Source organism: Perca fluviatilis, chromosome 12, assembly GCF_010015445.1.
Source record: "Perca fluviatilis chromosome 12, GENO_Pfluv_1.0, whole genome shotgun sequence".
Lineage (NCBI taxonomy): Eukaryota > Metazoa > Chordata > Actinopteri > Perciformes > Percidae > Perca > Perca fluviatilis.
In genome coordinates, this window is record NC_053123.1 from 11155561 (window position 1) to 11177812 (window position 22252).

At 39.3% G+C, this 22252-nt stretch overlaps 1 protein-coding gene across 2 annotated transcripts; it reads left to right on the forward strand.

Annotated features, from left to right (window-relative positions):
- The first annotated feature begins 1029 nt into the window (after window positions 1-1029).
- On the forward strand, window positions 1030-20380 carry nxph2a (neurexophilin 2a). Of its 2 annotated transcripts, none has more exons than XM_039818994.1 (3): window positions 1030-1816; window positions 1911-2098; window positions 17432-20380. In XM_039818994.1, the coding sequence occupies exons 2-3, from the start codon at window positions 2054-2056 to the stop codon at window positions 18176-18178; spliced, it is 792 nt and encodes a 263-aa protein (XP_039674928.1). In that variant the 5' UTR covers window positions 1030-1816; window positions 1911-2053; the 3' UTR covers window positions 18179-20380. The 2 variants fall into 2 exon arrangements, with proteins under 2 accessions (XP_039674928.1, XP_039674929.1); XM_039818995.1 differs by having other exon boundaries at window positions 1949-2098.
- Window positions 20381-22252: the final 1872 nt, after the last annotated feature.

Consider the following 22252-nt stretch of genomic DNA (forward strand, 5'->3'; position numbering starts at 1 on the left):
TGAGAGGTCCCTTTAATAATACCAAGAATAACTTTAGATTACATTTAGTACAAAGTATCCATATCCATATGACGAAGTGCCTGCGTTTGTCCAGAATATTTAATTTGTAACTCTTTATTTCTGTATGTATGTAAACACACCCAAACATTATATGGTCAAAAATTACTAATACTCCATTCTTCCCCATTTGAATAATATGTCAAAGAAATACTAATACTGACATAAAAATGAATGGATTGAAACGAAAGAATTAAAAACAAAACTCCCAGATGATAGACATGAGAGATGGATGGAGACATGAATGGATCTGAATGTATTATGTATGAGGAAGAGGGCAACTTTACTATGGATTGGGTACTGAAACCTCTCAATTAGTCTGCAATTAAAATTCAAGATTTGAAATGGGGTGATGTTTTAATTGCACCCAGCGACTATTACCACAGAATGGATGGCAAGCACTGCATTAAATCAGAGGTCTATTGTTGCATTCAGTAGAAAAGTGATACATACTAAGAGATACCTTCACATTGAATTGATACTGCCTCATTGCTGCAATCAGCAACATTTTGTTCTGAACTGCTCTGCTTGTGTTTCACTGTCTCACCTATACATTGCCAGTATTGCTTCAGTACCTCTAACACAAGTCTTTAATCACTGCAACACAGCCATTAAAGCTTAAATGTAGAGAAAGTTTATATTGATTACAAACACTCAGCAGAGCAGATTATAGGAATCAGATTATTGAAACTGCAGGACATAACTTGAATAAGTAGGAACTAACCATTTCGTCTACACACTGCAAACTAACTGCAACTGCAGTTTTCTCTGTAAAGTGAGGTGCTTGGCTGTAACCACATGGTGGTGCCACAGTCACACATATTCCTAAATTCCACAGTAGAAAATGGTATTGCCTTTGTACAGCCATCAGTACAACGTTTGACCTTTTGCTGTCTGCGCTGTGTGGTCAGGACTGCCGCGTCAGCCAGTTCTCAAATGAATAAAGATCACTCGCCATAGTGTTTTTTTTTTACTGGTATCATTCAAACAGCCCTGTAGATGATTGTTTTTGCAAGTTGGAAGTCATTATCGTGTAAATTAAAATAACAGTTTTTTGTGCATTTTAGACCTTAGTCGTGGCTACGGTTACTCTAATCTGACTGAACATTTACCACCAACAAATATAAAACTACCAGACAAACGAGATTGCAATTATAACGTTTAAAGGGTTAAAAACGTGGACGTGTTGCCAGACAAAACCTGATAACAGTGACATCAAGACTCTTATTTCTCCTCGACGGAGAGAGTGAGATTTCAAAGGTAGATCTTTGGTCTGACTCTGTGCACGGATGCGCACCGACCTTGGAGTCTCCAGACGCGCAGCGGAGGATTTTGCGCACTGAAATAAAGTAGGCTAGAGCTGAAGAGAGCGCACAGCGAGCGGACTGCTGTCTGACTGACTGCAGTCCTGTCAATGGGGTCCGGGCTCACTTGGCTATACTTTACCCTGCGCATCGTCATTCTATTGATACCATTGCTCGGGAAGTGTAGGGAGTATAGGGATTAGTCTTCAGTTTATTTCGGTTTGGCTTGATTCGCAACTTAGAGGACTGTTATTTCAACTGAGCCCCTGTAGCCGTTTCACATTGTTTGTAGAGACATCCAAGTGTCCCAGCTGCTCAGGGAAATTTCACTCAGCATCCCAAGAAGCGGAGACGTTTGAGAGGATTTTAGGACTCTTACCCGAGAGTGGATTGAACAAGGATGATTGCAACCGCCTTACTCAATTAAGTGAGGTATTACATAAAAAAAAAAAACGGTAAGTAAAAAGTTTTTATTTTCTCCTAAAGATAAGATTCAAATCTACAATCTTTGAGGTCCTCCCAAATTTAACAAAGGTTTTTTTTTTGTAGGTGATTTCACATCGTCAATGTTTCCACTTTTCTCGCAGGTGATCACAGCAATGCTTCAAAGACATGTGCGTCTGTCCCTCTCCAAATCTGCCAGAGAGGATTTAAGCGCCGCTCATTTTGAATAAGTCGAGAAGTCATTGAAGATGAGAGCTCTGCAAACATTCCTGTTTCTTTTCCTCCTGCACCAGGTGAGCTGAGAGTGAAGGAGAAAATAATATGTCTGTGATCACAAGAAGGCTTTAAGAGAAAGTTAGAGACAGTAGGCTAAGTGGCTTTAATGTGCTGGGGCTGGTCCCAAAGATATTTGTTTATCAGTAAAAGTTTAATAAAAAAAATATATATATATATATATATATATATATATATATATATATATATATATATATATATATTGCATATTGTTGATATTGTTGATTTGCGTGAGTTATTGTAGATCTGCATTATATAGCTCATGCAATGTGATTAATCAATCAACACATAATGCCAAATGACATTTCAATAAATTCCTGGCTTCAAATTGTATTTGATACAGTCATCAGCACCAAATGTGCTGAACTTCTCATGAAGGCTTACATGGCATAAGCTTGTTTTGTGTTATTTGAATTTATTTAATAAAATACCAAATATCCTTTTTTTATGAACATGATTTTTTAACATTTATTAAGATTAAGGATACTTCATCAGCTCTAGAAATATGCTGATATTTTACATGTCTGCAGCCTATATAAAAAATATATTTCATAAACATAAATAGCCAAATCTATCGGAGTACTGCTACTACTCTACTACTACTACTGCTGTCAATAGCCATACTGTATACTATATACCATATGCTGTTAATTTCCCTAATAGCATCTGAATTAACTTTCTTAGGAAACATTTAGATTTAGAAATAATGTTTATGCATGTACAAAATACAGAACATGTACATTACATTCCGAGTCAATGTGAGCATAATGCTCATTATATTATGATGAACAGTTCTGTAGTATTCATAATTGAGAAGTGGAGTTAATGTACTTTAAAAAAAAAAATAGATTTACTGTTCACTGAATATTATTGATGTCCCAGCTTGCATAGATTATAGTTTCTTTCCATCGTGGTGAGTTTTAATTTATTATATCATGGCCTTGGTATTCTGCCTCTGTCACTTATGGCTCAAAAAACAACTATTCATTTATTCAGCCATAAATAGTTGTGGTTAGCAATCATTTGTAATTTATCATTAATTTTGCTTCCAGGCTTGAACAAGGTTTGACCTCTGTGTTGAACCCTCTTCAGCCGTGAGGTGTCTTTTGCCGTAGTAAAATGGAGGGCAGAGTTAAAAACGCATTCAAATATGACGACTGTGAACAATAGGTGAAAATTGCAGAACACACATGTTTTCAAAGCCTGCGCTGATCCTCCTTTATGACTTATACAATGTGATGAAATCCCAAGTCCCTGTGAATACATGTGAAATTATTAGTATTTAGCAGAGTTTGATGCCTTAATCTTCTTGACAGAATATTTCTGTAGTCTAATTCTGTTGTTATTGCAGGAAATAAGCTCTCCAAAGGAAGATCATAAGCTTTAGGGAAATATAAAGGTATTTTCCATCATTTGTATTTCAATGGCTACTGATGTCCTCTATAGGCAGTTGAATAAAGTATGGGCTTTACCGTGATCATCCTTGCTTTACGGACTCCTGCTGTGATTAGACATGAACAGAAAATGCCATGTGATTGAAGAAGTTCTTCACATCTGTGCTATCCTCAAAGATGGCTTCTTTAAAGATAGCCTTGAACTGTGCAGATGCAGCGGCAAAGTGCTGTCTGCTCTGGCTGCTGTTGTTATCGGCCTTGTGCCTATTGGGAGCTCTGCCTCCAGAGAGAGAGAGAGAGAGAGAGAGAGGCTGCCTCCCTGGAGAGGCTCTCTTCATATGCCTCAGTGTCTCCCCTCCCAGCAGACCTACCACTGTCTGACTGGGGACATATTGGCCCTTATTAATATTCCCCCACCTTCCATAGGATAGAAAATAATTAAATACCAGGCTGACGTTACCTCAAAGCATGACAAATGCACCAAACTTCTTCAGCTGCAAACTTTTTCCTTAGTATGCCTGCGTCTTAGGATGGTTTACTATGAGGACTGTAAGGATGTGACTGGGGTGACATGTGGCAAAGTTGCAATGCTAGATTTTAAACCGGCGTCCCAGGACGCACCTCAGACATCTGAGCCCCCACTGAAGGATACATTCACATTGTTTTAAATAGAGATTCAGTGTATGTTGCAGCATCACATACTTGGCTGCATCCTCCAAACCAAGAAACCAAAACACAAACACTTTTTCTCTTGTGTCTTCACACACACTCATGCAAAAAAAAAACAGAACATGAATCAAATGGTGAAAATGTAACCCCGGCCCCAGCATCTGTGCCATACCCCAGGGACAAATAAGAGGGTCAAAGCCATCCTGGGAGAATCCATTCTTCCCCATGACATCTGCTGCAGTTATCCCGTGTGCAATGACAGCAGAACAATGTAGATGAAGATAAAAAACATACTTAAGAGCCTTGCTCTCTGCCCATCTCCCTCTGCCTGTCCTGCCCTACAGATTGCATGCAGGGAAAGTGGGTTTTTCCAACACTGCTCCGGATTAAGTGTGAGAAGACGTTGACAAAGTCTATTACACCTTTGTATCTTATTGCCGGGGTAAGAGCTCTTTAGTAATGTTATGTCATGATAAAGCATCTATGTGGCCCATGCCAAGAGAATCAGCGGTGGCGTTAAATGTACATCCACTTCCTCTGTTACAGTAAATGCCGGCCAGGGTCGCACTGAGCAGGCTTGGAGCGAGCATCCTGATAGAATGGTGTGGCGCATTAAAGAGACAAAGCTTAGCTGGTTACTCGTATAAGCTGAACATGTCTTGTCCTCTGGATTCGCTACATGCTTGGAGTTCATCCCTGCAACTTTGATGTGCACTGATTGAAGGGATTACAAGTCATTTCCCAAAGGATTTAGCACGCATTTCAACAGTTATTTACATGTAGTCACTTGAGTATTTATGTGTTCATCCATCAATGGAAGTGGGAAATCATTAGAACAAGAAAGTGAGAATGTGAAGTCGATTTGGTTCAGTTTTAGCCGCTAATATTATTGTAAAAATCTGCCAGAGGAATTTTTTTTTCTCCGCAGTGCTGGAGCGAAACAGTGAGGCTGTATTCAAAGTTAGAAAGGGCTCTGGCAAGGACAACAGTTTTATCCCTGTGTTCATAACAAAACACAAATTCTACATAAATTCCCTCTCTAAGGGCTCTTTAACCCTTTTCCCCTTCCTCATGCTCAATTAGGTTTGGTTTTATTATTTATTTATTGTATATTTAAAGGCAACTAACACTGGGAAGAGTAATAAAATGTACAGTGGGGGGATTAGGAGCAGCTCTTTAATCTCACGCTTCTGATAATACTGCATGGGCTGATTGATTAGTTTTTCAGGAAGCTTATGTCAGAAAAACCTAATCCGTCTTTGGATTGTGCCAGCCTTGTAAGGTTTTCCGTGCTGCCACTTTATCATGGCGGCGAATTACAGAGCTGCTGGGCTGTGATAAGGTCCTCGTCTCTTTTACAGACCCCAGCGCCCAACCCCCTGCACCCCTCCTTTCCCTCTGGACAATAAAAAAAAAATTGTGTTTATATTCTTCACATCCCTGCTCTGCCTGGTCCTCACATCAACCTCTCCCAGGATTCGCCTTGTAAGAAAAAGAGAAAAAAGGAGTGGAACTTAAGTCTTCAAAAACCCACCAGAGAAATTTGGTGGGGAGAGAGAAAATATGAGAGAAAATGGCAGGCAGGCAAGTCGAAATTTCTTTGGAAGAAGTGATTAAACATGGATTGACAGAGTGAAGGGGCCTTGTATGCATGTGGTGCCTTCCAGGAATCATTTTAGGGCTTACATGGTGCTGATGTGTATCTTTGCTCATATTGGGGTTACAATCTTTCTAGCCAGAAGGCTTGACTAGATAATCCCTCATAAACAATACTGTCTGTGGCATTTGCAGTCCTCAGCCTGTATGTTGTCTCAGACCTCTGAAGGAAAGGTTGCCATTTCTGTGCGTTAAATCCCTCAAATGTATCTTGCAGACACTACAGGTTGTATTGACTCTATTGAACCCCGCAACCTATTCCTTTTCCAATCATCAATCATAATTGTGTGTGTACTGGCAACAAATCCATGTTAAAGGTCCTGAAATGAAAAGAAAGATGGTCCAAATGATTGATAGGTGTGATGCAATTGCCCTTTGCATTGACAATAACCATAATCTGGCTGCTGGATGGACCATTAAAGACTTAACTCAAACAATTATGAGCAGCAGTGATTACTCCCCACCCCCACCCAGCTTCTCTCATGATGTGAACTGTTACAATGAAGTGAAGTTCTGAGCAGCTCTCTTAGAGCAAGTCACAGCCACTGTGGCGGCTCTGGTGCAGGAAACATTATGCTTAATATGATTTTGAGTTTCCTGATCTTGCTCCACAGCTATGAATTTTTATGGGTGATGCGTGGCCCGAGGCAGTCTTAGACCTGGAGGCTCCGCTACCTTATAGCATTGTCATTACCGCTCTGCAGGGTCAGAAACATCCAGCACTCTCTAAAGCACGAGCTCGCTGTTTAGCGGCTCTTTTTTACGGTCTGCATCGCTTTCCACTGCTGTGCTGCAGCAAATCAAAATGTGGAGATGCAGTTTGTATACAGTAGGTGTTTTGTCTGAATCGCGTGCAGATGATGGAATATCATCTGAGGAATCGGGCTGTCACTTTTTCTTCTATTATATCAAATATTTCAACAGTTGTGTTGTTGCTGTACAGCTGCGAGCTCTCCATTCACGTTTGAAATGCCAGACTCACGATCAGCTAATCACATCACATCACGTGGCTCTAGTCGGCACAGAAGCAAAGTTTCTGCCACTTCTCAAACACTTTGACATGTAAAGTTCTTAATTACCACCTTGTTTGGTACTTTGGAGAAGGCAATCACATTACATGTCAGAGCTTGGGAAAATGATTGACCTCTTTAATTAAAGCTGCGTTGCTTTCCTGTAAAAAGGCAAGGTGTGCCAGCTTTAGAATAAGTACAATAAATCTCCTTTCTGATTATTCTCACTTTTGCATTTCCTCCTCTGCCTCTGGGCTTTGAGGCCTGTCATTTCCAGCCCTAACAAAGCACTGTCAGCTACCCTCCGTCTTTGTATATTTCTTGTGAAGTACCTGTCTTCTGAACTACTCACAGAGAAAGGAAGCAACGTCTTCCCTGCTCTTGTTTCTTCTTCAAAGGGACCTGTTTCTCTGAAATCAGCCGAGGCACAATCTGCTTTGAGAACAGAAACAATTGCTCTGTCAAATTTAGTGGACGTACGTTTGAGCAAATCAAGAGGAAACATTTTTTGAATAAAACACCCGAAACATTTATAGCATGGGTTTGAAGAGAAGAAAACAAGCACACACACACACACACACACACGCACACACGCACACACAAAAAGCTCAGTGGGAGAAACATTTAGATTATGTCTTCCTGAGATGAAAGTGGAAATACAAAAAAAAAATTGAAATATTCTCGTCAGAATAGCATGGCATGCCTTCCTCAAGTATTAGCTGAGGAGTTTTACAAGCATGTTTACCATTGTTGTACAAAGTAGAAGGTGTTAAAAATTGGTCAAGAGAATGACAATTACACTGAGTCCAACATGCTTTGTGGTATTATCCTGCTGAATCCCTGCTATCAGACATATGGAGGTTTGGTGCGGGTGTCAAGAGCCAGCACAGGAGTTGATGCTTTGACCATGTAAGGGGATTATGAAACTGATGATGCGTTAAAAGGTAACGCCTGCCTAAAAGTGAAGTGTTCAGGGCTTTGCTGCTGTCACATGTGGCAGGTGCTGAGATAACACCAGTATCCAGATTACCTGGAGGCTCTCGTCCCAGAGCCCCTCCTCGCTCCCTTCTTCTCTCCAGTGGGATCTGTGCGAACACTTACTCAACACCTGACATCATCACTGCATTTAAATGTCCCACAACGATCCGTTCTCACTAACATCTCACTTTCACCCGCGAGACCTTACCACCAATGTGTTGTAGGTGGAAAATGAAATGACGATGTTCCCCTGCAGCTAATTCACAAAGGAGGCACGTTATTGTACAGTGTAAACTGTGACCAAGAATACAAATTTGATTTGTATTGATTTTCTTTCAAGGAAAGCATTGGATGCACAGTAAATATTAACAAACTGATAAAGCTTCCTCCTTGATCTTTTACTATTTAGTTTTTAGTTACTGAGTCACCGATAAATAAATAATGAATTGTATCTATTGCATCCTAGATTTTTTGCAACTATTAAATACATTTCTTGCTTTAAACAGCTGCAAACAGCTGGGGAATGTAATGAAGTACATATAATCAGGTACTATGCTTAAGTCAGGGTTCGAAATGAGGGGGGTCTGGGGGGGTCCCGGACCCCCCATAAGTCATTAGGGACCCCCTATAAGAATTTATTTTTAGATTTTGGGGGGTCCCCGACAAATATTTTTAACATTAAAAATTATTGTGAAAATTATAGGTCTTTAGTGACGTTTTATATTTATAACAATAATTAATTTATTTCCTAGCGCGATTGGGCAGCAATCAGGGCAGCTAATAGCATCACAGATTGTTGTTGTGGTCCTCCGGCGCATACAGTACAGTCTATGGCGCAGACACGTATGTTATTGTTGAACGCGGCAAAAAACGAAGCCTCACAAAGAGTGAAATCCCTAATGAAAATCCTGTAAGTGCTTCGATTATGTTTATATCTCCATAATAATTGCTTATTATAGTAAAATATTTGGAGTTGGTGTTCCTATATCAAAAGTTGCATTAACTAACTTAGATACCCAGTGTAACGTAATGATTAGAAGAGTGCGTTTGTCAACGTTTCTTGCTAGCTGTATGTGTATGAAGCATAGGTATGAAGCCAAATAATCTGCCAGCTAACAGCAGACATATAGCAGTTATCCACTTTGTCATTTCAGGGATTTATATAAGGTGCTGTAACTTTGTTGCTCCAGAATTAGAGGGTTACCTGTTAGATTATAGCCAATCCACTTCTCCAGACACCACTACAATACTGGGACTAGCCCAAACCATGAAAAACATCCCAAGACCATTATCCCACCTTCAAAATATGTCAATATAATTTTGCCTGCAGTATATAGTGTAGCAAGGTAGTCTTCAGTATTTTTTATAATTACATTTTAGGGGACCCCCCAAGAGTCCTAAGTCATTTCGAACCCTGGCTTAAGTACAACTTTAAAGTATTTGTTCTTTACTTGAGTATTTTATGGGCAAATCTTATTCTTTTTACCCCACTGCATTTATCGGTCAGCTCTAACTGCTAGTTCCTTTACAAATCAAAGTCCTTGAATACAAGTCAGTTTATTTGATATGCACAGCTACAAATGAAACTTCCCACTAAAATTAGCTCTCTTGACCAGGTACAACAATACAATTCCGCTCTTTATGTTAAGACATCAGTTATTTTAACCCATAGTATAATATAGAATAATAAAACACCCACATGGACCATTCAGCTACACAGCAAGCACTTTTACTTTAGATGTTTTGAGTACATTTTGCTGATCGTACTTGAAACCACATTTTAAATGTAGAAGGATTACTTATCGTGGAATATTTTTTGTCGTATTGTTACTTTTACTTAATCCCCCACTTCCCTCGCTGAATGTGAATCTCAAAATAATTTCATCAATGTTCAGTAATGACATGAGTTTGAGTTACAGTTGACAGTTAGGAGCATGGGCAAATTTTGAAAATTTAATTTAGAAGATGCAGCGAACCAGCTATCGACTGCTCCAATATAAAAACAATGATTTTCGAGAACAGGAGTGCTGTGTGCGATATTGCCACTGGTTTGCTTCAAGTACGGTTGCCTGTAAGTTGTGGTTGGTTTACACAAAGGATATCCTGGCTTCACTGCAAGATAGAATATTTGACACCTGGTTGAATCTGACTTGCTGTTCATTACGGCACTGATGGAAAATGTTGTGTCTAACACATTTGAATGTGAATGAACGCTGTGAATGTGACTTTTTTGCTTTGTTGCACATATAAAAGGACAGGCTACAAAGTTGATGTAATAATTTGAGAGCTATTGGTATGAATGCTATAATAGGAGCTAAATATGGTATAATTTCCTGTAATTTGTCACGTTTATTTGGAAACACTGAAAACACGTTTTTATAATTCTTTGTTGGCAGCTTCCACACTGCAGGAGAGGTAACTGTGTGTGATTTGTGCAGTATAGTGTACTGCTTCCTGTAGGGAAATGCTCTCTATGATACTGAATGATTCACTTAGACGACTCATGCAAATAGCAAAACAAATAGAATTCCACCAGTGTCCAAAAAAAGGTGAATTGTGGCATGGTTTCAGTCAGTGTCGACTGCTGGGAGGAGAGGAGAAGAGAAGATTGTGACACTATAAACATGACTAATATCTCACATCGTAGGATTTATGTTAGGCACAGGGTGGTTTTGTTACGTGCTGTAATTTATGCTAATCATAAATATGTTCCGATTGAATATCATGAAGTTTCTTTAGCAATTTTTTGCAAAACAATCTAAACATAGTTATATTTGAGTTGAAGTATAAAAAAAAAATTTTATTTTTGGGTTGTACAAAAAAAAATAATTAAATTGTTGTATTTGTATCAGAATAAAAAAAGGCATGCATGGACAGAGAATCTCCATTGAGAACACAAGTGGTCTGCATATTTATAATTTCTTGAAGAAGGCAGTGGGCAGTAGTGAGAGCTCTTGCTGTCTATCAAGGCTTTAATTGTCTTTTCACTTCTCCACAAGAAAGGTCAGAGGTCAGAGGGCATGGACAGCGTCAGATCAACAGCTGTGATGCTGGCAGATATACTGTGTCTGAGTAGAAAATTGTCTAATTTTAGTTTACACAAGCAATTGCTAATATTTCCATTTGCCCGCTTAATATTTAGGCTTGCATTACACAGCATTCGATCATTGCACACCTTACGAAGCCTAAGGCTTCATTTATGTTTTTCTGTGTGGGTGAATGACGTCGAAACGACTGATTGTCGCCTCCTCACCCTCTCTACCTGAGTGTCTTCATAGCGCTAGCACAATCGCTACATATTTTGCTTCAGTGACGACGATGTGATGCGTGCTCTTTAGGCATTTCCAGCACATCTGTCAACAGTTAGAGGTGAAATCTAGTTATGAAAACATCAGCACTTTGAGCTTGCCATTCCCTCTCCTCACACCATCAACATGTGCTGGTCTGGTGTAAACGTACAGAGGTGTCAACAGGACAAGTTTTAAGGCTTTTGAAGGTCTGCATTACCATCGCACAACCACATAAATGCATCTAAAAATGTAATAAATCTCACCTTTTTTGGCTCCAAATGTAATAATACATTACTGGCTGCTTTTAATATTCACCACAAATTATTATAAAATTATTATAAGTATTTAGATGATGAATTCAACCACTAATTCAATATTGGATCTATAAAATCTTAAGCAGTAGTGTTAAGATATTAAAGACTGTGGTCTGTCTCATTCTCACAGAGGTCAGGTGGTAATGGCCTAAAGTATCATACTAGAGGGGAGTAGATATGCTACATGCACACACACACACACTAACCATAGCCTTCTGTGATTGGTAAGGTGCCCCCGGTGTGGATTTGCTTTTGCGATCCCCCACAGTGCTGAAGCACCTGCCATGTGTTTCCCTGGACAGCCTCTGATTAAAAGTGATGGCTCTGGAGCGTGAGGCTGTTCCAGCGATCAGAGCACCAATCTATTCTTCAGCAGCGTGTAGACTCTGAGCTCTGGGCTGCCTAAGCGCCTCCAGGGCCTTCTCTCCTGGATCCGGCTCTGGGTGTGAATCATTACAAATGATATGCCCTGTAACATCAGGAGGAAGATGGCTGGGGAAGGACATGGGGCAGGGGATTGCAGGTTGAGAATTGTTTTAATGTGAGTGCAGCCGCATGTCATGTTTGACGCTTGAAAGCAAGAAGCTGCAGTCAATACAGGGTCTCGCAGTAGTGGCTGAGCAGCTCGACAAAAGCAGGTGTTGTGTTGCAACAGTGCTAGGAAAGTATTACGGTAGGCAGTGGTGAAGCCGGTGTAATTTCTGTGGGATGTCCAGATTTTTACTACGTAGAAGCACATCAAGTTAATGAAGCTTCAGACACAGAAAATTAGCAGAGAAATGAATTGCACCACCAAAGTGAGGTCAATTTGCACAGATAAATCCATGAAGAACAGTGGAGTGCATCATTGGAACAGCTCTGCTTGCACTGATGAGCAGGTTAATTGCCCATTTTGTTTATTGTGAGGAAGATGCCTGAAACCAATTTTGCCCAGATCCATAGCCCAACCTTATGTGCTGGAAAAGAATCAACTATGGAAAACCCAAAAACAGATTATTTAACCTGGCTGATACAAGGAACTTGGTAATGAGGATGACACAGAGGCTCCCAAACAGAACCAAAAAGACAGAAAAGCAGATCTCAGATCATGAGTTGGGGGCAAATTGTCAACTATGCCTGGTTGAGAGATTCCATCGTCGGCGTCAAAACAACACTGTAGCCTTGCCCCGCGGCCCAGAACCCATCACAGCCGAGCACAATGTCGCCGGCTGCTCGCTGCAAATGCATTTTAATGCCATCTCTTCAGATGATCCAGAAGCCAGATGTCACTGGCTTCTTAATAACTTTCTAGAGGCTAGTTCTGGTCACTGTGGCAATTACCTTTATGTCAGGCCTCTAAAAGATATGTCTACCCACGGGACAAGCAGGCAGCCAGCTCCATAATGCTCATTACAGATGAATGTCGAGGCTGATTCATCCTGACTCAGTGTGTGGCTCGCTGCTGCTCAGACCTCTGTCAGTATTTAAGTTCCACTAATACCTCTGGATGGTATTGATTGACACAACATTACATCACATATGCAGTACATGTGGCGTAAGGACAGAGCCTTTACAAATAATACAATACTAGTGACATTTGTGGACGTTTTATGTAGCTTTTATTTAGCCAAAAAGGTCCTTGAGATACAAAAATAACAATAAAAACATATACAATTAAAAAGGTGCAAATAAACTCCGTTTCACACAGATATGTAGAAATGCATAGAAACGTGTTAATGAAAACAAGAAGAGAATAATATTTTAAAGGAGATACATACAACCCATTCCATTTAATATACTTCACTTCATAGGTTGAAGTCAGATTTCATGCTACATTAACAGGTTTTCTTCAAGGCAGTATGTAAAAAGACTTTAAAGGAAGCACTTCTACTTTGCAGTTAATCCCACAACCAAGGTGCATAGACAGAGAGTTTTATGTAGCTATGAATGCACTTTTGACACACGCACACACACACACACACACACACACACATACACACACACACACACACACACACACACACACACACACACACACACACACACACACACACACACACACATATGCTATCCAAAACTCAGTTTTCCCAACTTTTATGCTGACTTACGTATTAATGAGGCAAAGTCATTGTAAATTGTATAGGCACTTGTTTTTTAGGTCAACCAGTATTGATATTTGAGAATAAAAAAAAATTAATCTGATCATGATATAATGACCAAATACAATTTTTTCAACATAAATACATTAAAAAAACAATCATTTCCGATATTTAAATTTGGTTATTAAAAAAAATGGGCTCAACATGTAATGTTGATGTTGATCTTAAATTACTTCAAACATATTTTTGGATTTGCCTCATGCAAGTTCTTGTTTCTTATCAGACATTAGGCTGAGACTGATAAATCTGTGATAAACTGAAATTGACAAATAATATCGGCCCTGCTCTCAAATATATCAGTGTATGTGGCCCGATATAATATTGGCAACACTGATACTGCAAATTTTATTTATGTATAATTTTTTGAAACATTTTGTGCAAATAAATCTAATATCTGAAATTAATTTGAAAACATTATGTGGTTCAGCCTGCCTTAAACATCTGCTAACCAAAAAAATAACTATGACAGCTGGTACTTTGGACGATTTTGTGTCCAAGATCTCTTTATCTGCTCATTAGTCCACTATATTTATTTCTAGCCGATTGTGCATCTGAATTTAACTGAAGGTGTAAAAAAAAATTGGTCTCAAAAATTCCCACAGTAGAATAAAATAAATGTGGTGTCTATGAGACATACATTACTTTCTAACTTGCAGCCTTTGCCCCTGAAATTACAAAGTGTAAATTTCGGCAACGCTCTCCCTGTCAGATGTGATGCAAAATGAATAAATGTAAGAAAAACATATTGACTGGAAACTTTAGCCATAAGCAGTTTCAGTATACAAAAAAAAAATATTTGTGATCATACATGGTGGATAAATTTATTGACAGCATTTATAGTTCCCTCACCTTTATGTTTACTGCCGTATCACTACTCCTTTGTAAGCCATATATACCTTTGACTGCCGTGGTATATAGATGTAATATCTCTGCTTGGGGGTGTACGGTTCATGCTCCTCTCTGTGTTTTTGTTTAGGACGAACAGGAAAAGGAAGAAGCTAAACCACACAGACAGATACCCGCAAGTTTGACACTCGTCACTTTGCCTTGCGCTGTTGAAATGAGGTCTGGTGTTTTCAGCTCCATAAGTCTGCAGTTATTATCATAATAATGTCTTGTTTCAAGTCGCCCCGAAACGCCTCTAGCACAGCAGCACCGATTAAGAAATCTTAATTAGGCTTTTGTAGATTCTCCTTCATCAGACCTTGCTTCTTTTTTTTCCACAGAGTCCTGTTGTACAAAAACTCTGATTCCTTTAGTCTGTTTTTAAGAGACACCACTTCCGCCTAAATGAACGAGGTGTTACAGTGTGTGTGTTGGTCCTGTGTGTGTGTACAGGGAGACAGCCAGAGAGAAAGAAACCAAACCAAAGCCTATGTGTCAGTGCAAGCTTTCAAGTTCCCAGTGCTTCATCTCTCTTGGGGCATATAAGTATTAGATATCCCTCTGCTGATCCCCTTGTTGTCACAGCAATTTCCCTAGTTGCTCATCATACTTAAACTCCTCTCTCATTTCCATTATAATCATCCTATACAAAGCTCACCTGAGATTTACACGGAAAGACAAAATTAGGTTTCACCTTTTAAGCTGCGCAGCATGACACCCAATGTGTAACGGATATAACAGCTCGGGCTGGTGGGAAGACTAGTGTCTTCCTTGCTCGCAGCAGTGAAGAAATGTTCTTGTTGGGAGCCCGCAGTCCTCCCGATTTTATGTTCAGCATCGCCTGTTGTTGTGATGTTGTAAGAGTCAAATCAAATTAAAAGCTGAGCTCACACGAGGTATTACTAAGTGACAGTATCAGTGAGGGAATACTGCCACTGGAATCGGTTAATAAATGACTTGCTTTATTCATCCATGTTTTCAGGGAGCAACTGTCTTAATTAAGCATTGTGAGGGCTGATAGATTTTTGCGGAGAAAAATAGTCATAGCTGATTGTCGGTGGGCATTGAAGGGCTTCACACCTAGAAAAAAAAAATAAAAGAAAAGCTCTAAAGCTCTATTATAAGATATATACGCAGTTGCACAACATAAGATGTACGTAGCCATTTTACATGTCAAATGGAAAGCTTTATAGGAATGTGAGTGTGGCAAAACAAATTGTAGCAGACAGACCTAGTTTGTTAGCTTTGTACACATGTGCCTCAGTTAGGCTTACAGCAAAATTATAATTAGTCTGGAAGTAGTGCACAGCAGCTCAGTGAGAATTCAAACAGCCGCTGCTCAGTACTTTCAACATCTGCTTCTCTCAGTGATCCCTACAACCGGGCCTGGGGAAAGCCGGCACTACTAATTACTAATAAAACTAGCAAAGCTTATTGCCGTGAATTATTAAAGCTTTATCTGAAGTGGACCAGGAATCACTCCTGAAGCTAAAAGGCTTTAAGGCACAAGGAGGGATCACAGTTCATTGCTGCGTCTGGATTAGCACCTACTTTACCATACTACAGCCTGAGAAGCCTGTTTTATTGTTGGGAACCATTACAAGCTAAAGTTCATATGCATGGGGTATCTAAGAATAGCACGGCTGATGTGAAGCCAGCTCACATGTTAAGTCCAGGGGATTTGCATTGTCATGTAATCTGACAAGTCATCCTAAAATATTATAAGATTTAGGCAAATATGAGCACAGCTGAGGTTTATTGCAGCATCCAAGATGATTTCCTTATTCAGTATATTTCTTAATTTATTTGGTGCTATTAGTGTCTGTGAATAGTTTCACAGTGATTCATGCCATTTTAGTGTGCTTAACTGCTGGAACGGCAACTACTTAACTAATGCCTCTCTATCTTAATTCCTTTGTAAAGTCCTTTGACCAACCTTACCCCTTTCTCTTTCTTGCTGGTTGCTGTGAAGGAATGCCCACTCTGTATTGCACAGGCCTGCCAGCATCCTCAGCCACCACACACAGTTAGCTTCAGTTAGTGTTGTAGCCACTCCACTGGCTTGAATAGAAAGTGTTGAATGTAAAGTTTTTTTTTTTATATATATATTGTTATTATATATTTCAGATGTCAGATGTTAAAGAACTGGCAAGTGAGGCTCATTGAGTAGATAATGTCGTTGCTAGTTGAAAATGTTTAATTGTGTTGTACATTTGTTTTTTTGAGTTTTAGTTAATTTTGAGTTTAAAGAAATAGTTTGAAAATACTCTCATTTGTTTTCTTGCTAAGAGTTAGGTGAGAAGATCACATGGTATGCAAGCTACCACCAGGCCTCGCTTAGCATAGCATAAAGACTGGAAGCAGAGGCAGACAGACCTAGACTGGCTCTGTCCAAACGTAACATGTAAACTAGTGAGCTTTAGAGTTGCTGGTCAGCAGATTGTTTTTTACCATAGTAAAGTGGCTGTGGAAATGTTCAATAAAATGTCACTTTCCCTAATACTGAGCACTCCTTTTGATTGAAGTGCCAGCATCTGTTTGAAATAATTGTTGGAATGCCTTAGTTTACCAAACAAAATGTTTCCCAAGGCTACCTTTGCTGTAGTTGCTCCAGCGTTTCCTAAAGTAAATCTTAACTTGCAAGTGGGTGGCTCCATGCTCATTGTGGGATTTTGCTTCCTCTCCTGTTTAGTGCTGAAGCGATGTTTTCTTTATCCTTTGTGTTGAACTGCTGCTGTGCCACTTTTACAGTGCAATCACCAGAGATAAGTCAATCCATGTTGAATTTACTTGGATTTTCTGTTATATGTCTGGTCGACGAAAGGTAACACGGCCCAAGTGAACTACATTGTGCTTTTTTGTACTTTCTTTGAACAAACTAGAAACTTTAAATGCATTATTGTCTGTGCACCAGTATTGTAAAGTTATATTACAAAAAGGTCACTTCATGCCACTTAATGTTGTTTTTCTGTCTACCTTTGCTCTGCTTTCTCTAAAGGTCACATGCAGGAAAGCGCATGGAGGAGCCACAGAGCTCATTGAGTGGGGCGACAGCGATAACGAACAGAAGATTTCTCCCACGGGGGCCAGTCCACGGATCCTCAACCCCCTGCGTTTGTTTGCCAGGGGCTCCCCCGGGTTCAAGAGCAACATGAGGGAAATTACATATTTACAGAACATGGAGGACTTCTGGGACTGGTTATCTAACCAGACAGATGTTCAGGGCGCACAGGCCAGAACTAAACGCAGGCCCATCGTTAAGACTGGCAAGTTCAAAAAGATGTTTGGGTGGGGAGACTTCCACTCCAACATCAAGACTGTGAAACTCAACCTGCTGATCACGGGGAAGATTGTCGACCACGGGAACGGCACTTTTAGCGTTTACTTCCGCCACAACTCCACGGGCCTGGGGAACGTGTCGGTCAGCCTGGTACCGCCCTCAAAGGTAGTGGAGTTCGAAATCGCCCAGCAGTCCACGCTGGAGACCAAAGACACCAAATCATTCAACTGTCGCATTGAGTATGAGAAGACTGACCGCAACAAGAAGACTGCCCTGTGCAGCTATGACCCGTCCACGGTGTGCTATCAGGAGCAAACGCAGAGCCATGTGTCCTGGCTGTGCTCAAAACCCTTCAAAGTCATATGCATCTATATAGCCTTTTACAGTGTTGACTATAAACTGGTACAGAAGGTATGCCCTGACTACAACTACCATAGTGACACGCCCTACTCCTCCACAGGATGATCTAGCTGTTGTTAGTATGCATCATCCTTTTGTCTGATCTCAAATAATGTAAACGTCAACCTCTAAGCTCCTTGTCCCGAAATACCTAAATACATGAAACATGTTGCAGGAAGTGCAACTTATAATGGGACACACTCTAGATGCATTGTTAAAAAAACTAAAAAGAAATGTATGTGTATACAGATCTAACTTGAGAAAGTTAGGCATCCAGGGACTTGGTTTTAGGGGTTGACTTGGGATTCAGAGATATCTACCAACCCTGGGTGACTCCTTCCCATCACAACAGCACATGCTCTCCATAAAACCACTGGTATAATTAGCGTGTTGTCCAGATGTTTTCTTCAAGGCTAGACCATAGGCAAAGAGCCTCCCAGTTGGAAGTGTATAGCTGGCTTCTGTGCCAGTGCTGCATTGATGCCAACATTGTCAAAAAAAACAACATTCTCACCTCATTTAAACAGTTCTGGAATTAAATATGAGAAGACTTTAATTCATGTTAATAATTACAATACCAAGATGTGTGAATGGTTGAATAACCAATGTGAAATATCAAATTGTATGCCTTGTTGAATAACAAGGCATCCAATTTGATATTTCACATTTGAAACCTTGCTGACTGATTAGTCAGAATGATCTGTCAATTGCCTTTGAAGTTGAGCTAACATCATTTGTACCTGTTAACAGAACCCAGGCAGGACAGTGTCTATTATTTCAGATTTGCTTGATCAATGGGTATTTTCTCAAGCAGCTCTGAATAATTTATATGACCGTATAATCTATATTTTAGCTGTCTTTCTCTTATAAAGACTGGAATAGCAATTTATGTGTCCATGACTAAATAAATTTATCCAACACATCTAAGCCCCAAAACAAGCAGAGAGCATAATCATAAATCATAACACATATGTATGTAGGTACCCATCCATGTATAACCTGGCTGCTGCCTTGTGTGCTCCTTAAAATGTGTTGGTTTTCTGCTGCAATCATCATAAGGCATGTGTATGCTAAACTAGTCTGAAATCCAACATCTGTGTTTGCAGGATGCACTTTGAGGCATCAGCCTGCCGAGCGGGCCCCGCAGTGGATTAATGTGTCGGGGGGGGTGTCGTTAATTGCAGGACAGGTGGATTTAGCGAGTCTGGCAGACAATTATCAGCACTTTGTCATGGTCCTGCCACCAGTCCTGACATTACCTGTCTTTAATAGGCTTTAATTAGCCTGGGAAATTTCATCTACCTAAGACCAAGAGTGGAGAAACCAAAAGCAAAAAAAAAAAGAAGAAAAAATGCAAAAGTACAAAATCCGTCTGGAATTTTAATGAGACGGGGGACCTACATTTTTAAATGTCATACATTCCCCAATTGTACAGCAGGCTTAAGTTGACTGACTGTTGTGTAAAAGTGGATAACATCCAGTCTTGTAGTAAATGGTGAAATGTGCTTTAACGTAGCGATCACTTAAACTTTTAAAAGGTTCTGTTGAAAACCATCAATTTGACACTTGAATTGTCATACATTTTGTTGATTGTGTTTATCCAGGATTTTTTTTAGACTAGGGCATGTGCCACTGATTAATCACATGGCAATTATTTAATGATTTAATGTTACTTTATTGCTGTTGCTGTATCTCATGTCTTTCCCCAGCAGCTGTAAATGATATTGTCACATTATACACACGAGGAGAGGTGTATAAGTAAATTATTAAATCCGAGTTGATCTATGTTGATGTTTTTGTTCTACTCCTTTGTGCAAATGCTGTGTATTATTGTGTAACTCTTAAACTAACCCTGTTTACAGCTTTAGAGTAAACAATGTCAATTTATTCAAATTTTCCCAGAGAAATATGTATCAATAAGTATACTGTTTACTACTTATTTTTGGTGTTAAGCGATATCATGTAGATAGATGTCATATGTATTGCTCATAGATTGCTTTGATTTCCATTTTTGTAATCCTTGCAGATTGTACCTATTTTTATTTCCTGCTTGCTTAATCTTGTTACAACAGTTTCCTCTATATATGAAAAAAAGAGCACTGCTGTGTGTAAAGTGTAAGTACAAATGTTCATTTTGGAATATTTGATTTCATATGGGGTTGTTAAAATGAAATTGTACAGATCAATTTCGTTTTGTATGGCATTAAACCTTATTTGAACTTGGCTCACAGCATATTGCCACACTGAGTCAGCTCTAGTCTGTCGGTGCTCACAGTTGTCTCGTTTCATTCCTACAAGGACTTCTCAACAGGATAAACACAGCATTTTAAGAGGTACATTTCAGTGTAGCTTTTTAATGGGCAATAAATCTGTGTCCACAGGCGTGGATGATACCAGAGGTACAGCTCAGGGAGCACATCCATTTTGCTGTGGCCATCAGGGAAAGGGGTCTTTTCATCGCTTCCATTACTCTTATCTGATCAGGGTGAGGCACCCACTCCTTATAGGCATCAAGTCACACCAGGCTTTCCTGCTGCACACATCCATATCCTTGGAAAACTAACCCATGTTACACATGCATTTCACTTCTCATGTTTTCCAGTAGTGACATTATTAGACCCTCAAATAATAAACTATAAAATGCATTTCCTGCAGAAACTGTATGTGAATATTGAAAAGCTACAATGGATTGGTGGCTTAAATGTGTAAGAAGAAAGTGAAGTAGTGAGAATAGTTAGACAAGCGGGAATTGTTTTAATTAGTATGAATTTAATTAAAATACTGTAATAATGTAAAAAATATGTGGAATATTTTTTTTTGAAAAGCTAATACTAAACTGAATTATTGGCTTTAAATGCCAAAAGATGTAGAACATTGTATGGTTTAAAAAAAATTTCAAGCTGAAAGTATCAATAAGTAGAGAAGAAAGAACTGTGAGAAACCGTTATGAAAATGCAGAAATATGAAACGAATTGTTTGAAAAACCTTAATGCATTGCACAGCACTGCTGAAAAACCAGAGTTGGAATAGTTGAAAGCTGAACTGCAATCCCTAAATAAGCTAAGAACTGAAATATATTGCTATAAAAACTTGAAGCTAAACTGTAATACTGTCAAAAGTGGAAGTTTAAATGAATTGACTGAAAAGGCTGAAAGAAGAAATAATTTGTATTATTATCAGACATATCCATTGAAAAAAAAAAGCATCACCCTAAAGAGCTGAGAGGTGAAATATATTGCCTGTAAAGAAGGGGACTGTATGACTTCATTGAAAAAGCTGATAGACAAAATACATTAATAACAAACATATTCAAAAAAGAGATGTATAAGGTAAGTTAAGGCATGGAAAATACAGACTCATTATAAGTTTATGTGTAAGAAAAAAAAAGTCACATTATGGTATGTCAAAAAAAGTCAAAGTATACACTACTGGTCAAAAGTTTTAGAACACCCCAATTTTTCCAGGTTTTTATTGAAATTCATGCAGTTCAATGTCTTATTGTACTCTGAAATGAAAGAATAGAACAAATGAACAATTTAAGTTAAAAAAAGAAATCATGGAATCAATTTATAAACCAAACTGTATTCAAAATTTTTGACTCATCAAAGTAGCCCCCTTTGGCAGATATTACAGCTGAACACACTCGTGGCATTCTTTCTACAATGGAAATCAAATATTCTTCAGAAAGTTCTTTCCAACTCTGTTGCAGAAGTTCCCATAAATGTGTGGCAATTGTAGGTTGCTTTGCTTTCACGTTTCTGTCCAGTTCATCCCAAACCAGCTCAATGGGGTTTAAGTCTGGTGACTGTGCTGGCCACTCCTTGTTTTTTTTTCCTAAGGTAGTTCTGGCATAGCTTGGACTTATGTTTTGGGTCATTATCTTGCTGTAGGATGAACCCCTGACCAACTAGGCGCATACCAGAGGGTACTGTATGGCGCTGCAAAATGCTGTGGTAGCCATTTTGGTTCAGGGTGCCTTTCACTCTGTACAAATCACCGACCATGGATCCATCAAAACAGCCCCAGACCATCACGCTTCCTCCTCCATGTTTGACAGTTTATGTCACACACTGAGGAACCATCCTTTCGCCTACTCGACGGCGTACAAAAATCATGCGAAGATTTCAAATTTTGATTCAT

Excerpts from the sequence above, each read along its gene's own strand:
- nxph2a (XM_039818994.1), top strand. The coding sequence starts at position 2,054 with ATGAGAGCTCTGCAAACATTCCTGTTTCTTTTCCTCCTGCACCAG. Across the intron at positions 2,099-17,431 it reads TTCTTTTCCTCCTGCACCAG|GTCACATGCAGGAAAGCGCA; the intron begins GTGAGCTGAGAG and ends CTTTCTCTAAAG.